The sequence below is a fragment of the Pan troglodytes genome, chromosome 3 (assembly GCF_028858775.2).
Source record: "Pan troglodytes isolate AG18354 chromosome 3, NHGRI_mPanTro3-v2.0_pri, whole genome shotgun sequence".
Taxonomy (NCBI): domain Eukaryota; kingdom Metazoa; phylum Chordata; class Mammalia; order Primates; family Hominidae; genus Pan; species Pan troglodytes.
In genome coordinates, this window is record NC_072401.2 from 101,076,314 (window position 1) to 101,093,356 (window position 17,043).

General features: G+C 37.4%; 1 protein-coding gene across 3 annotated transcripts in view; it reads left to right on the forward strand.

The window, feature by feature from the left end:
* Positions 1-4,850, forward strand: part of MTTP (microsomal triglyceride transfer protein) — a 59,378-nt gene extending 54,528 nt beyond the window's left edge. For all 3 annotated transcript variants that reach the window (XM_001167454.6, XM_063809705.1, XM_054683218.2), the window contains 2 exons: positions 1,927-2,097; positions 3,533-4,850. In XM_001167454.6, coding sequence (XP_001167454.3) covers positions 1,927-2,097; positions 3,533-3,704 — 343 coding nt within the window. In that variant the 3' untranslated portion in view covers positions 3,705-4,850. The remainder of the gene's footprint in view (positions 1-1,926; positions 2,098-3,532) is intronic.
* The last annotated feature ends 12,193 nt before the right edge of the window (positions 4,851-17,043 follow it).

The following is a 17,043-nucleotide window of genomic DNA, read 5'->3' on the forward strand; positions in this document are numbered from 1 at the left end:
GACTATATACAGAGAACTTCATTAATATGTTTTGGGAATTAACCTTCTGACTTTTCAAAATCTATGCTTTCTATTTGGAATTATAAAATGATAGAGTTGGAAGTGATCATAGGAAATTATTCTGTCTATAGCTTCTTATGAGCAGGTCAGTACCTAATATGACTCAGCCAAGAATTTTCCTGCTTTTAAAGACATACATAGACAGGATGCCCTGTGAATCAGATGGTTCATCTTCTTTTGGTATTCCACCAAGAGAAGAAATTTCACTTTAAGGTAAACTTTCCTCTTTTGTTGTCTTCAGTGGGGAAAAATAAAATAGATAATTTCATCTGTGCAGAAACTAACTATTAAGTGTTAGGAGTCCTTAAGTCTTTTCATCAGCATTCCTTTTTCTAAATAAAATACTCTAAGCTCCTTTAATTTTTCTAATCTACCTGTGAGATTTAATGAAAGTGTTTTACTTGGAATATAAAACAATGTCTTTGAACTAGTGTGAAGATGAAAATTATTAGCCTTCTGTTTGTTACAGAATTTTTAAAAAGGAAATAGAAATTCAACTAATTTTAATTTTTTGATATTTAAAAACACATTCAGGCAAAAGTGAGATATGTGATAAAATCAAATTTTTGATTCATCTTGAACTATGGATGAAGGAACTGAGAGCAATCAAACAGTAGCACATTTAATGTGAAGTGTGACCCACAGTGTTACTAAAAGGAACCACAGAATGAAAAATGACACTGGTCATCAAAAGGTTCACAATATAACTTAGGGCTTCCCACATAATCAGTCATCTTTCACCTCTTTCCAAAGTACTTTCTAGACAGAAGTTTTTCCAAATGAAATGGAATTGAATTCTTTGCAAAGAGAAATCAACAACAGCAACAACAACAAAAAGTAGTTTGGATTTTTTAAAAAAGTACACAGTATCCTTAAGAATCTACCCTTATCCATATTGTAACCAATCTGTCTTCCATTTCCACTTGTTCATTTGAAAAAAATATCTTTTAAACCTTTGCTGAATATAGGACATCAGAAGGTACTCTAAGTGATTCAGGGATTAAAACGAACTCTGACCTATTTTTACACTGATCATAACAGCAGCAGGGGTTTTAATTTGCGCAGCAAAAATTAATATTCCTGTCAAAACATAAGGGCATAGAACTCTCATTTAATTGTGAAAGCAATTTCTCACAGTTTGATTTAAAGTCCACAATTCAATTACAGTAGAAGTAAGTCTTCTGTTGAAATTATTTATCCTCTTCATTATTATCCAGGGCATATTCCCCAGCCAATGCAATCTGTTTATCCAGTTATCTAGAGCATCATTAAAGGACCCACCATATTTTTCCTCCTAGGACCTACTGTACATGCCCCACTGTAAGAATGATTTTTTGTAACACAATATTTTTTCAAATATCTTGGCAATCAAGGGCTTACGCCTCTAGAGACTCTTTGGAGAAGGTAATGAAATGGAATTAAAATAGCTGCCTAGAAGCCAACAGAGAGATAGTTAACAAAAAACTATAAGCATCGATTGTCTTCTTGGTGAGTTTAGACTCCATTTTAATATAACTTGGGTATTTCTGACCTGCTGAGAGGACTGGGTTCCAAGAATGTTTTCATTTTGTTCTTTGTTATGCCCATACAAAACAATGTAGTATCTTACAGACACTCCCCACATCTGCAACTGAAGGCAGGGGAGAGCTCAGGGGAAGGGCAAACTTTCCCTGCCCAATATCTGAGACTCACCAGGCCCTGGTTACCAGCAGAACTCTAAGCACATCCAGGTCACCTCTGAATCCCTTAAGTGTTTCCTTCCAGTCACTGGCATCATATGTTCAGACCCTGTAAAGTTACAGCTGTTAGTCCAATTCCATTAAATATAATATGAACAAGTGTTTTCTTTTTTTCTCAAATGTTTAGGGTGACTGTGGTAATAACCACTGACATCACAGTGGACTCCTCTTTTGTGAAAGCTGGCCTGGAAACCAGTACAGAAACAGAAGCAGGCTTGGAGTTTATCTCCACAGTGCAGTTTTCTCAGTACCCATTCTTAGTTTGCATGCAGATGGACAAGGATGAAGCTCCATTCAGGTAAGATGCAGCGTTCAGGTCATGTTCCAGGACCATCCCCAGTGCACCAGGAACTTGCATTCAGTTTAGAACATTCAGTTTCAGAATTAAAACGAAACAGTAGAAACCCAGGGAAAGATGAATTTTCTTTAAATGAGTAGAAGAATAATTGATAAGGCCAAAAAAGTCAGTTTCTGGGATACCAAAAAAAATCTAATGACTATTCTGGAGATAGTTATCATATTCTAATCCAGAAACAATTTATCCAGGAAAGAAAGGCCTATGATTTACCATAGGAGTTGCCACATAGTTTCATTAAAAAAATCAGATACACATTTACTGTCTGGTATCTTCACAATAAACTGCTGGACAAAAGATTTCAAATAAAACACCTGGCAATCCATTTACCATGTTTAAGGGCCAAAATGAATTCGCAATTATTAAGTATTCCATATAGCAGCAACTTGACCCTGTTTAAGTTTTAGCTCAAGTTTCAGAGTTTGGGATTCTGAATTTTTTTAAATAATGCTTTTGGTAAAATAGTTAGTGTTTTAAAATACAAAGATATAATTTCCATGTAACATTTATGCTGTGTCATTTGAATTTTGTAACCATTATTTGTAACAATACTATCACATAGAGCTAGAATGCCTTGGGTCTAGGTAGCACTGACCCTTTCATAATAGTTGACCTACGGTAACCATAAGGGTCATTTGTACAGTTAAAACAGCAAGCCACATCTTACATCATCTCCTTTTTTAAGTAGGCCAAAATTGAGCACCTTCATTATTTTACTGACGTTTCATGATTCATATTAAAAAACGCATCGATTATATAAAAGTAAACATGAGTCGGTTGTATTTTCAGAGAATGAAAGATTGTGCATTATAGTTAAACTATTAAGCTGTCACTAACTTACATTAACTTATATCTAGAATGAACCTCCACAGATGCATTTTAAAAACCCCAACCTTCTAATGGTTGAAATGCAGTGACCACCAACCCACCCACATGATTAATTGGTTTGGTTCCACATTTGCCTTGGGCCAGAGCTCTTAGAATGTTTCTCTGTCCGCATTCTCTGCTTAAATCCAGCTGGGCTTGCCTGTTACTCAAAAGGAGAGTGCTCCCAAGGTGGGGCTTCTGGGATGAAGGGTGAGACACAGCACGGCCTGCAAAGCTTAATGGCATCACCAAAAAGCTGAAATGAATTTAGTCTTTCGTTCTAGAAAAATGTATGGCAGGACTCCCATATCCCAGGCATTTGAAGTGTTTCTGTTGATATAAAAAGAAATGAGAAGAAAATCACCCATTCATGGAGTAGCCTTTGACACTCATATCCTTTCTCAGATTGCTTTGGAACAGAAACTTCAAGTACATTCAGTAACTTGGCTGGAGAGGTATAGGGTGACTTAACTGTGTGTGTAATTCTGTTATTGTTGCTGTTGTTGTACAGGCAATTTGAGAAAAAGTATGAAAGGCTGTCCACAGGCAGAGGTTATGTCTCTCAGAAAAGAAAAGAAAGCGTATTAGCAGGATGTGAATTCCCGCTCCATCAAGAGAACTCGGAGATGTGCAAAGTGGTGTTTGCCCCTCAGCTGGATAGTACTTCCAGCGGATGGTTTTGAAACTGACCTGTGATATTTTACTTGAATTTGTCTCCCCGAAAGGGACACAATGTGGCATGACTAAGTACTTGCTCTCTGAGAGCACAGCGTTTACATATTTACCTGTATTTAAGATTTTTGTAAAAAGCTACAAAAAACTGCAGTTTGATCAAATTTGGGTATATGCAGTATGCTACCCACAGTGTCATTTTGAATCATCATGTGACGCTTTCAACAACGTTCTTAGTTTACTTATACCTCTCTCAAATCTCATTTGGTACAGTCAGAATAGTTATTCTCTAAGAGGAAACTAGTGTTTGTTAAAAACAAAAACAAAAACAAAACCACACAAGGAGAACCCAATTTTGTTTCAACAATTTTTGGTCAATGTATATGAAGCTCTTGATAGGACTTCCTTAAGCATGACGGGAAAACCAAACACGTTCCCTAATCAGGAAAAAAAAAAAAAAATAAGTAAGACACAAACCATTTTTTTTTCTCTTTTTTTTTGGAGTTGGGGGCCCGGGGAGAAGGGACAAGACTTTTAAAAGACTTGTTAGCCAACTTCAAGAATTAATATTTATGTCTCTGTTATTGTTAGTTTTAAGCCTTAAGGTAGAAGGCACATAGAAATAACATCTCATCTTTCTGCTGACCATTTTAGTGAGGTTGTTCCAAAGACATTCAGGTCTCTACCTCCAGCCCTGCAAAAATATTGGACCTAGCACAGAGGAATCAGGAAAATTAATTTCAGAAACTCCATTTGATTTTTCTTTTGCTGTGTCTTTTTGAGACTGTAATATGGTACACTGTCCTCTAAGGGACATCCTCATTTTATCTCACCTTTTTGGGGGTGAGAGCTCTAGTTCATTTAACTGTAATCTGCACAATAGCTAGGATGACTAAGAGAACATTGCTTCAAGAAACTGGTGGATTTGGATTTCCAAAATATGAAATAAGGAAAAAAAGTCTTTATTTGTATGAATTAAAAGATCCATGTTGAACATTTGCAAATATTTATTAATAAACAGATGTGGTGATAAACCCAAAACAAATGACAGGTGCTTATTTTCCACTAAACACAGACACATGAAATGAAAGTTTAGCTAGCCCACTATTTGTTGTAAATTGAAAACGAAGTGTGATAAAATAAATATGTAGAAATCATATTGAATTCCTTTTGTCTTTCGTTACTTCCAACACCATATTTCTCATTCCTGCCACTTTCTGAGCCTAGACACATACACAGCTAAGCCTCTGCAGCAATACAGGTCAGGCCAGGTTCTCTAGATGGGAGACCAGACCCATTTGAAAAATAGGCCACTGAAAATATCAGCAGTCAGAACCTCTTAAGGACCTGTGAGCTTGAAAACATGCCATAACCCCAGTTTTCATAAAGCTCTGGACTGGCCCCTTTACTGTCATGTTACTAAAAAGGAAGAAAGGAATCAGAAACTAAGGTGGTGGGTGGAACATGGTATGTGGTAGCATCAGCCTTGGGGAAACCACTCTGGAAAGATGCTGACGTCGCAGGGAAAGTGAGTTGGTCTAGGGTACTAAGCTGAAGATGTTGTGGACTCAGGCGCTTCAGCCCTGTGAGGTTTAACAAATCACAGCCACCTCTGCAAAATGTAATCATTTACTTAACAGTGACGACTGTGGTGCTCTGAATGTTAGTGTTTTGCCATTTCCCAACTGTTTACTGGGCTGCTGAGCCAAGTATCTGCCCACCCAGTGGAGAATGGATGATCCTGAGCAACTCTAACATGCTCCAAAGAAACAAGAAAGCAGCAGCATAGGACAAACAGTAACTCCTTTGTAAATAAACAAGATAGAAAATGAAGAGGGGTAGAGTGATAGTCCACATTTGGAAATAAGATATTGGAGCCAGAAAAATAACTTTAAACCTCATTTGCAGTCCTCTAGTTCTGACTACTTCTCCATTATAAATGCCAGCATACAGACACATTTGTCTTCTGAAAAGACATCTATTTGGGAATTGTATAGCCCCCTAATGTGAATCTCCAGGCCTCTGTCCAGTCAGATCTTTCCTGCAAGCTTTAAGATTAGCGTGGCTTCTTTTCTTCTGTGAAGTGTTATTGTCATTCCCTGGCTCATGTTGCAGTCCTGCCTGTGACAAGTTGCTCCCTGCTTCTCTAAACTGACCACCTTCAACTAAGTGTTAAAGCTAACACTTACTGAGTGCCTATTATATGCGAGGTATTTTAAAGCCTTTTCCGTACATTAATTTAATCTTCATAAAAACTATATTTAACAGGTAGCATTATTTCCATATGATAGATCAGCACTAAGAGAAATATAATATGAGTCACATAAGTAATTTGGAATTTCTAGTAGCCACATTAAAAATGTAAACCAAAACAGGCGAAGTAAACTGTAATAATATATTTTATTTAACCCAAAATATCCAAAGTATTATCGTATCAATATATAAGTAACATAAAATTTATTAATGGGAAGCTTTACTTTTGTGGGGAAGATTAGGTCTTCAAAATGTGGTATATATCTTGTATATAAAGCACATTTCAGTTTGGATGAGACACATTTCAAGTGTTCAGTAGATGCATGTGGCTAGAAGCTGCTGTATTGCATAGTACAATATTGGGCACACAAGACATTTAATTTGCCCCACAGAAGACATTTTCTCACTTAGAAAGTGAAAGAATCAGGACTCAAATATGAGTAGTTTCACCTCAGAACCTGCTCTCTGAACCCATTATAGGATGTTTCCCACATGCTTTTGGTTTTAAAGATTTGCTGCCAAACGAATACAGACAGTAGGTTATGAAAATGAGAAACATGTGACAGCAGCAATAAAGCTAAGAGTTGTTGCCCTTTCTTTTTTTTTTTGAGACAGAGTCTTGCTCGGTCGCCCAGGCTGCAGTGCAGCGGCGCAATCTCGGCTCACTGCAACCTCTTCCTCCCAGGTTCATGCCATTCTCCCGCCTCAGCCTCCCAAGTAGCTGGGACTGCAGGCGCCCACCATCATGCCTGGCTAATTTTTTGTGTTTTTAGTAGAGACAGGGTCTCACCGTGTTAGCCAGGATGGTCTTGATCTCCTGACCTCGTGATCTGCCTGCCTTGGCCTCCCAAAGTGCTGGGATTACTGGTGTAAGCCACTGCGCCCGGCGGACTTGTTGCCCTTTCTCTGTGGTCGTTCAGTCTCCTCCTCTGATGGAATCAGAAGCCCACCATAATCAATTGTAGAACGCATCCATCATTCCAAAAAGAAACCTGTACACTTTAGCTATCACTTCCAATGTACCCATCTCCCAGCCCTAGGAAATCACTAGCCTACTTTCTGTGCCTAGATTCATTGTGGACAATTCATATAAATGCAATCATATATACTATGTAGTCTTTTGTGACTGGCTTCTTTCACTTAGCATTGTGTTTTCAAGTTTCGTACACTTTGTAGCATGTATGAGCACTTTATTCTTTTTTATGGTCAAATAATATTGCACTATACAGTTATGCCATGTGTTTATCCATTCATTAGTTAATGGACATTTGGTTTGTTTCCACCTTCTGGATATTATGAATAATTCCGCTATGAACATTTGTGTACAAACTTTTTGGTGGGCATGTGTTTACATTTCTTTATACTTAGCAGTACAATTGGTGACTCAAATGGTAACACTATATTTAACTTTTTGAGAACTGCCAGAATTTTCTCCAATGTAACTGAACCATTTTACATTCCCACCAGCAGTGTATAAGGGTTCTGATATTTCCACATTCTCACCAACACTTATTAATATACTTCTTTTTGATTATAGTCATCCTAGTGGGTGTGAAGTTAGCACTATATTTCGAATAAATAAAAAAATGTATTTGGCTGGGTATGGCGGCCCACACCTGTAATCCCAGCACTTTGGGAGGCCAAGGTGGGATGATTGCTTGAGGCCAGGAGTTTGAGACCAGCCTGAGTAACATAGGAAGACCCTCATCTCTACAAAAAAATAAAAAATAAAAAAATTAGCTGGGCTTGGTGGCACATGCCTGTAGTCCCACCTACTCTGAGGCTGAGGTCGGGGGATCGCTCAAGCCCAGGATGTTGAGGCTGCAGTGAGTCGTGATGGTGCTAATGCACTCTAGCCTGAATGACAGAGCGAGACCCTGTCTCAAAAAAGAAAAAAAAAATGATTCAAGTCCTTGCCCTTTTTAAAGTTGAATATTTTTCCTTTTATTTTTGAATTGCAAGAATTAGTTATATATTTTCAGTGTAAGTCCCTTATCACATACATAATTTGCAAAAATCTTCTCTCGTTCTGTTGGTATCTTCACTTTCTTGATAACGGCCTTTGAAGTACAAGAGTTTGTAATTTCGCTGAGATACAATTTATCTCTACTTTTTCTTTTTTGTTTGTTTGTTCTTTTGGTGTCATATCTAAGAAACCATTGCCAAATCCAAAGTCACAAAGATTTAACCCTATGTTTTCTTTTAAGAACTTCATATTTTAGCTCTTAAATTAGTCCATCATGGTTAATTTTTTATATAGTGAGAAGTAGAGGATCAAAATTTATTCCTTTGTGTATGGATTTCCAGTTGTCCCATCATTGACTGTTGAAGAAACAACTCTGTCCCCATTGAATTATTTTGGCATCCACAAACATGAAGGCTCATTTCTGGACTGTTAGTTTTATTCCATTAATCTCTATGTTGATCTTTATGCTAGTACCGCACTGCCTTGATTACTGTTGCTTTGTAGTAAGTTTTGTACTTGTGAAGTGTGAATCGCATATTTTGTTCTTTTTGAAGATTGTTTTGGCAATTCTGAGTCCCTTAAGCTTTCATATGAATTTTAGGATTAGCCTGTCAATTTCCACAAAGCCAGCTTGGATTCAAATGGAGATTGTGTTGAACCTGTGCATCAAAAATTAATTATATTGTCTCCAGGTCCATGAACATGAAACATCTTTTCATTTATGCACATCTTGAATTTCTTTCAACAGTGTTTTGTAATTTTCAGAGTATAAGCTTTGCACTTTTTACGTTAAATTTATTTCAAATGTTTTATTCTTTTTGATGCTATTCTGAACACATTTGTTTTGTTTCATTTTTTCATTGTTCATTGCAAGTATATAAAAATATAGTTTATTTTTGTATAATATATTGCTCATGTGAAAACAAATTATGTTGCAACACTGCTGACCTCATTTATTCATTCTATATCTTTTGGTAATAGATTCTTTAGAATTTTCTATGTAAAGAATAATGTCATTTTTGAATAGACATAGTTTTACTTCTTTCTTTCCCATCTGAATGTTTTTCTTTTTTTATTTTCTTGACTAATTGCCCTGGCAAGAACCTCCAGCACAATCTTGAATAGAAGTGGTGAGAGTGGACATAGCAAAGATGATAATGCTGGTGAAAAATGTGGTGGTGGTGACAGCAGTGACAGACACTAATAACCATGGGACATGAAAGGAAGGCCCAAATTGTATGGCAGTAGCTCTAGTTCTATTTTCACTAAGTAATATACAGTTGTTCCTTGGTATCTGTGGGGGATTGGTTCCAGGACCCCTGTGGGTACTAAAATCTGTGGATGCTCAATCCCTTATATAATGGCATAGTATTTGCATATAAACTACACACATGCTTGAGTATACTTTAAAGCATCTCTAGATTACTTATAATACCTAATACAATGTCTAAACATCACTTCATTCACATGGCTTCAACTTAGTAGTCAATGTGGGGCAAATTCAAGTTTTGCTTTTTGAAACTTCATGAAATTTTTCTTCCGTATATTTTTGATTCTCAGTTAGTTGAATCTATCCATAGATGGAGAACTCATGCATATGAAGTATTGTAAGTTCTGCTGTGCTTGAAAATTAATAAAAGCTTATTTGAACGTTTAAAACATTTTCAAGATAGTCTAGATGTCTGACTGCACAGAGAAGAGATACACAACTTGAGGTGCCTGTACCAGCACTAAGAATATGTTTGAGATTCAGATTGGTTGAAGCTTCAGTGTTGTCAACTTAGTCAACTTCCTCCCCTAGAAGGAAGTGGGGAGAGAAAGGGAATAGGACAGGGAGGCCTGGCTTAGAAATCCAGTTCCACTACCTGCTGGATCTTGGACATGGGATTCAACCTATCTGCCATTTCCAAAATGGGTATTATAATCTTTATTTCATTGTGTTGTTTTAAGGATTCATGGAGATAATGCATGTAAAGCATACTGCTCAGCACATACTTGGTAGCATTTGGTTAATGTTTTTAATTTTGGAGATGTAGTGAGCAATATCTTATAACTGATCAGTTTTAATAAAAAGGAGTTTGTTTGCACTTTATTTCTACCTCTTCCTTACAGGTAGTTGGAGAGCATAGTAGTAATTTTCTCTCTAACTCTCCAGAATTGGTGCAGAATGGCATGAAAACATTTCCCATGCAGCATCCAGGAAGGTAGGAGGCAGGGGATTGCAGCAGTGAGGAGATTTGGAGTAAGATACTCCTGCATACGTGAAATCTCACTTATTCTTCTTACTACTGCTACATAAACCTTCAAGCCTCTCAGCTTCTACATTGGGAAAATGAGCAGCACCTCATAGGTTGTTGTGAGGATGAAGTAAGGTAATAAGCAAGTTCCTGGCAGATAACAAGCATTTAATAAGTACTCATTAATACTAACTTTTCATGTGCAGTCTTATACAATTTCTGAGTAAAGCAACATTTTATGTTTTGACTCAATGGAGTGAATCTATTTTCTGGACATTCATCCATGAACATCATAAGTTTTGAAATGGCTACCAGTTTTGTTTATTTATCATGAAAACACTACTTTCACATTATAAAAAATTATTCCTCCATTTTGTAAAAACATGACTTTCATCCATTTCTCTGCATACCTAAATTGACCTGAGATTTCACTGATCCTTTCTTTACCATTTTTCTTTGCTTTTGTCCTCTGTAAATATGATAATTACCAAGAGTAAAAGAATAAGTCTTTTCACTAGGGGGCATGGAATGAATTTAAAATTCATCCACAAACTAAGAAAGTTCTAGTAGAAAGTTTTTGGAGAAAATCTTAAGAGAACTCTACATCATAAATAAAATGGATAGGATTTTTGAGAGGAAAGAAAATACCAGAAGACACCACTCCAGCTCAGTCATTCTTGTTTAGGACTTGAGCAGAATGTCATATCTATGTTTAAACTTCTACCTATTCTCAGTCTTCATCTTCCTTAACATCAGTTTCTCCTTCCATGTCAAGGCCCCTATAAGAAATAGGGTTGTTACATGAAACTGAAACTGGGTAATTTGAGGAGAGCTCAAAAAACTCTATAAAGATGTGGGCAGGATATAGAAAAAACCACAAGAGATGATGTAGCTCCCTGAGGCTCCTAACAACAGGGATCCCGAAAAGTCAATGGAGGGAGTGATTATTGGCATCCATAGAGTATAAACTGTGTGGGTCTGTGGCCTTGGGTAGAGGGATGCAACCACCCTCACCATCTCCACTGGGTGGAAACTAGGGAAACTCTGTTTTCACTTTCTTTCATCTCTCTGTCTTCTGTTGATGGTACCCCTTAGCTGAATCAGCCAGGAGCCAGAGGGCAAGAGTGCACTATTAATCTAAACTATATACAAAGCAGGTAGAAACAGTCAAGAGTAGTTTGAAGGGGAAAATGAAAGAAATCCAGCCAAGCTTATATGATGAGTCCTTCTCTACAACTTGTTAATTTATTTAATCATTTGTCTTATGCAATATGGAGCATCTATTAGAATCAAGAAATGTATTAGATTAAAAAAAAAGCAAGATATGCTGCTTTATCTCAAGAAACTTGGTGAAGTGAGGGAAGCAATACATGTAAAAATAGTTTAGTTCAATGATACAAATGTAAAAGAAACATATTCAAAATCCTAATGGAGCATAAAGAGAAAAAAGATAAAGAAAACATCATCGAGGTGGTGATATTTGAATTAGGCTACATGGGTACTTTACCTCAACCCCAGCTGCTACTTAACCAACTGCTATTTTCCTTTAACTTTGTATCAGCTTCCATTACTGTCCACGACATCTAAGACCCCAGCAGAGTCAGGTCTGCTAGTCTTCAGCTTGAGTGTGCAGAGAAATAATCTGCAGTCTTACAGAGCCTGTTGTAAAAACTGCAATCCTATTTGATGAGTAGAAAAAAAAATGAATATTTAGATTGATAAAAATTCCACTGCTGGAGGTATATTAGCTAATCGTTTACCTCCTATCTTGGGATTATAGTTAGTCTAGAGTGACATTAGTCATCCTTTGCTACCGTCCTATTCATAAAAGCTTAATTTATTCATAGTTAACTGGAACATGATGTAAATCTGTAAACTATTTTCACCCTTCTATTTTTAATAGAAAGATTCCTGCCATAATCTTCTAGGATTACATGTAAAAGTGTGGACATTCTCTTTCCAGAATAGGCTTTAGTTATAAATTAACTGATTTCCTTTGTTAGTGAAAATGAGTCAATGCTATTTGGTTTGGGGATATCTATCTTTTTAAAAGACTTCTCCCACTCAATTTGCCTGAAGATTAACCATGTAAACAGTCATGGAGTAAAATTTCAGGGTGCAATGAATCTTTCAAATTGCCAAGATACACAGAGATGCTTAAAGGTAGAGATGCTCTCATATATTCCTCAAATGGTGAAACCCTGTCTCTTCTCAAAATACAAAAACTAGCAGGGTGGTGGGCGCTTGTAATCCCAGCTACTCAGGAGGCTGAGACAAGAGAATCACTTGGACCCAGGAGGTGAAGGTTGCCGTGAGCCAAGATCATGCCACTGCACTCCACACTCCAGCCTGAGTGAGACTCCGTCAAAAAAAGAAAAAAACAAAAGAAAACAAACAAACAAAAACACATTCGCTCTTTAATGAGATCTGAAGGAGTTATGGTAAATACAAAGCACTTGTTAGATGAGCAGACAATTCCCAAGAATTAACATTACTTAACATGCCTAAACAAAGTTTTCTCTACCTTTATTATTTAGCAAACATTTTATATTACACTTGTTAAGTGCCATGTACTGCTCTAGGCCCTTTACAGGCATTAAATCAGTTCCTTCTCGTAAGAACCCTACCAAGTAGGAACTATTATTACACACTAGATTTGTTTAGGAAGAATCAAAACACAGAGAGATTCAGTGACTTGTCCAATGTCTCACAGCTGGCGAAAGGCAGAGTCTGGATTTAATTCTGAAAGATTTAACTCTAGAGGAGTCTGCTACCTATGGCAAGATCCAGTCTGAGCTCCTAAGACTAGAATTCAATTCTCTCCTCACACTCAGGTTCCACACTTCATTCCTGTCTCCTATGCATGACTCTTCATGAATATCACCTTTCCTGCCCCTGAAATATGCACTGTCCCAAACAGATCTTACCCTTAGCTGTTTGTTTCTGTGTTCTTGCCTTCCCCCTTCCCTTCTGCCGAAACAAATCATACCAAGCCCAGCTCCTATTACATTTCCTGCACATAGAATCTGCCAGCGATGGAGACACTTGCTTCCCATGTATGCTTATTAAATATATAACCCAACTGGAAATTAACCAAACCAACTTAGGCGACTGCCTTTCTCTGTTGCCTTATGTCATTATTTTTTAGAAGTTTTACTTTGAGATTACTTATGTAAATATCTTTCTAAATAAAGTGTGAGCTTCTCAAACTCAGCGCCATGTATATATCCTCAGTATTCTCCATGCAGTGTATAGTCTGTGTTCAATGACCCCTGAGCTATTCCCTATGGATGCTAAGGACATCCATAACTTAAACTGCTCTTCAGGATGTCCAAGGTGCCATTTGAAGTGGGAAGATTTCTGTTACAGCCTCCATAGCAAAGCAATTTACTCTCCCCTCATGCCCTGGTACTCTGACACTTCCCTCAAAAGAAAAAAAAAAAGATAAATGTTCAAAAAAATAAAGGCTAGATTAATTGTATCAATATAGAAGGAAAACAATATTTTTTAAGAATTGTTTTTATGAAATGTTCACAAAAACCCTGAGACAGGCATTTATTGTCTCCATTGTTAAAGATCATTGAGGAAAATGAGGATTAGAGAGAAAATATCTCACTGGGGACTAGTACACTAATATAATGGGTCAAGAGCAGAGTTTTCTACTCAGGAATATCAGTCTTGCTGCCGTCCAGGAAGTGACCAAACTGTGTTGCCAGGGCACAGTGTTCCAGAGCAGTGGTTCCCAAATTTGCATGAGAAGCACCTGGAGGGCTTGTTAAAATACAGATTGCAGCTTCTCACCACTCCCTGTCCATTTCTGATTTAACAGGTGTAAGATGGTCTGAGGGTTTGCATTGAAAACACGTTAAGTTTCCCTTGCCATTGATGTGGGGACCACACTTTGAGAGCCCTGTTCTAGAGAAACTTGACCCAGGAACGAAGAAAGACAATGACAATCCTAAGACCACATAAGACCATTAGTCCATTACTCTTTCCTGATGTCTGTAAAGTAGCAAGTGAGGGAAATGTCAAAGTAAAAGTTTATATACTACTTTCTGCAGTGAAATATGTATTTCTGCAAATCACAAGGAGCTGCTCATGCTTCCACCTTCAAGATAATTTGAAATAAGTGAAGTGCTAAAATATGAGGTTTCTAAATGCAGTGTTTGCATGGCAGCTCTCATTAGCATAGAATATTTCTAAGGAACTGGTGATTTAGGTGTGTAGGGGGATGGTGGAATTGGGAGATGGAGGGAGGAAGACATTTCAAAATCTCATGTGTCAAAATTTCTAAGAATGCTCATGCACTTCTGTTTAGTAACTCTAATTAGAGGACTTTACCTCATGAAAATAATCAGAGATGCTTACAAAGATTTATGTTCAAAAATATTTATTGCAGCATCATTTTCATAGCTCCAAACTATAAATACTTTAAAATATGAGATTGATTAAACATATTATAATACAGCTATATGAGAAAAAAGATAGAGCAGTTAAAAATCATTCCTCCAAGAATATTGGAAGACAAAGAGGTAGAATATTGGTGTAAGGAAAATGGATGTGCTGTGGTCAAAACAGGCCGAGGCAGACATCCAGTCCAGCATGACTCAGTGAGTTTGGAGCAGAGGTGCACAACTCTGCTCATTGTGTAACCATGCCACATGAGGCGCATTAGGTGATCACCCACGTGAGTTCATGCTAGGCTTGGAGCGACTATTGTTTGTAAAAGGTATAATTATCCTGCTAATGCTGTACATATGGCTCGTGCCTGGACTCGCTTGTGCCTAGAAAGAGTAAAGCCATGTCGAAACTGTCTACATTTCCTTGAGTGTTTTTCCAGCTCCCCCGCACTCGCCCACCGACTCCCCTTGGATCTTCGTTAGAACCTGACAATTGGTAAATGAAGAGGTACAATATTATGAAGCAAAAAAAAGTAGACAACAAAATAGCATGTAAAATATCAAATATACTTATAAATATTTATTTTCTAGAGGCAATTTGTGCAGTGGGTCTCCAAGTAAAAATTTTTCCCCCTGCTTTCTAATTTTTAAAATATTGTAATTAAATTTTTTCAATGAATATGCATTATATTTGTAAATATAATGCATACAAGGAATCCCAATAAATGATTGAGTATTTTTAAGTACGCTGTATAACAGTGAATTTGAAGTTTTCAGAAGCAGAGGTGCTATAATGGGGAGGTGTATCATAGCAGTTAATGTTTCTTGAATGCTAACTATAGGCTAGGAGTGATACATATTATCTCATAATTTTCTCATTATAATGATACATATGTCATAAATATAATATGGTATATTGTAATACTGTTAAATATATTGTGTTTGTGTATATTATATACATATACACACACTATAGTATTTTATATACTGTTAATAATAGTGCTATTACTAAACTTATTTCACAGAGATGATACTGATTGAAGAACTGACTTAAGAATTCCTTTTAAAAAAAAACCGTTTAAAAACACCTCTTAATGAGTATGGTGCTTTTAAAACATGTCCCCCAGTTCTTGGCACTCCACCCATTGAGAGGTAGAATTTATGTTCCTGTCCATTGAATCTGGGCTCTGTGATTTCCTGTCAAATAGAGATGATGAAAGTGACGCTGTCAGTTTCTGAAATAGGTCTTAAGAAACTGGCACTGTCTGCCTCCTGTCTCTGGGGATACTTACTGTTATAACCCAGCCATCATATTCTGAGGAAGCCCAAGCAGCAAGATGCCCAAATGAAGAGGAATCAAGACCCTTTTCTCTTGGGCCTAGCTAAGCTTCCAGCTGACAGCTAGCATCAACTTGCCAGTCACGTGAGTGTGCCATCTTGGAAGTGGATTCTCCCATTCCTAGACTGATACTATGTGAATCACACCCAAATCTGCCATGCTGAGCCCTGCCTGAATTGCAGATTCATGAGCTAAGCAGATGATTTTTGTTATTTTTAGCCACGAAGTTTTGAGGTAGATTGTTTCTCAGCAGTACATAACTAGAACAATGGGCATGCTTGTTTATGAAAGTAAGATCTTCTGGATATAGTGTAGTGGGTCTGCATCAGTAGGGATTCATTAGATAGGTAAATTGCTTTATACAAGAAATTACAGAAACATGGAGGATGGGGAGCCAGAAATCTAGGGAGCAGAGGAAGTGGAAGATGAAAGGAGAGGGCTCTAGCAATTAGGAGAGTGTCTGGAGCACAAATAAACTCAACAACCAGTGAAAATGATCTCGTGCCAGAGATGGCATGGGGCTATTTAAGAATTGGAATGCCAGTGGTTCAGGTTTAAGGTGTATGCTAATGCAGCTGCCTGCCATATGATGAACTACCTGCTAATCTCCATCGAGTTACAGCAAACCTTCAGCCAAATCCTGCCACACATACAGTCGCTGTTTCTGGAATACTCAGGATGGGGTGAGTGTGCTGCAATGAAGGCTGGTGGGGTAATGCAGTGCAGAGAAAAATGACGCATACTTGATGTAAAGTGGAGACTGTAGTTTGAGAATTGATTAGAAACAAGAGCCGGAAGCCAGAGGTGACTCAGAGGTGACATATAAGATCTGAAACTGCCCTTAATTTCCTTTCTTGCTCTATATTCCCCAACCACTAGACAGATGTGAGGAATCCTGGATGTCTGTCTTTGTGCAATATGGGTTCAAGTGTTTTGGGGTCTTAATCTTAAGGTTTATAGTGATCTCAATTGACTAGTGTATTATTTAAGGGACATGTTACAGCATTAATCTTCACTGTGCAGTAGGTTTCCAAAATGTATGTCTCTGATATGTAGTTTTTGAGAGGGATGACCACATTACTTTCTGGGGCCTCACTGTGGACTCTCAGGGACACATGTTGTCTGTGGTGCTCTTTGGTGTCAGTGGAGTGTCAG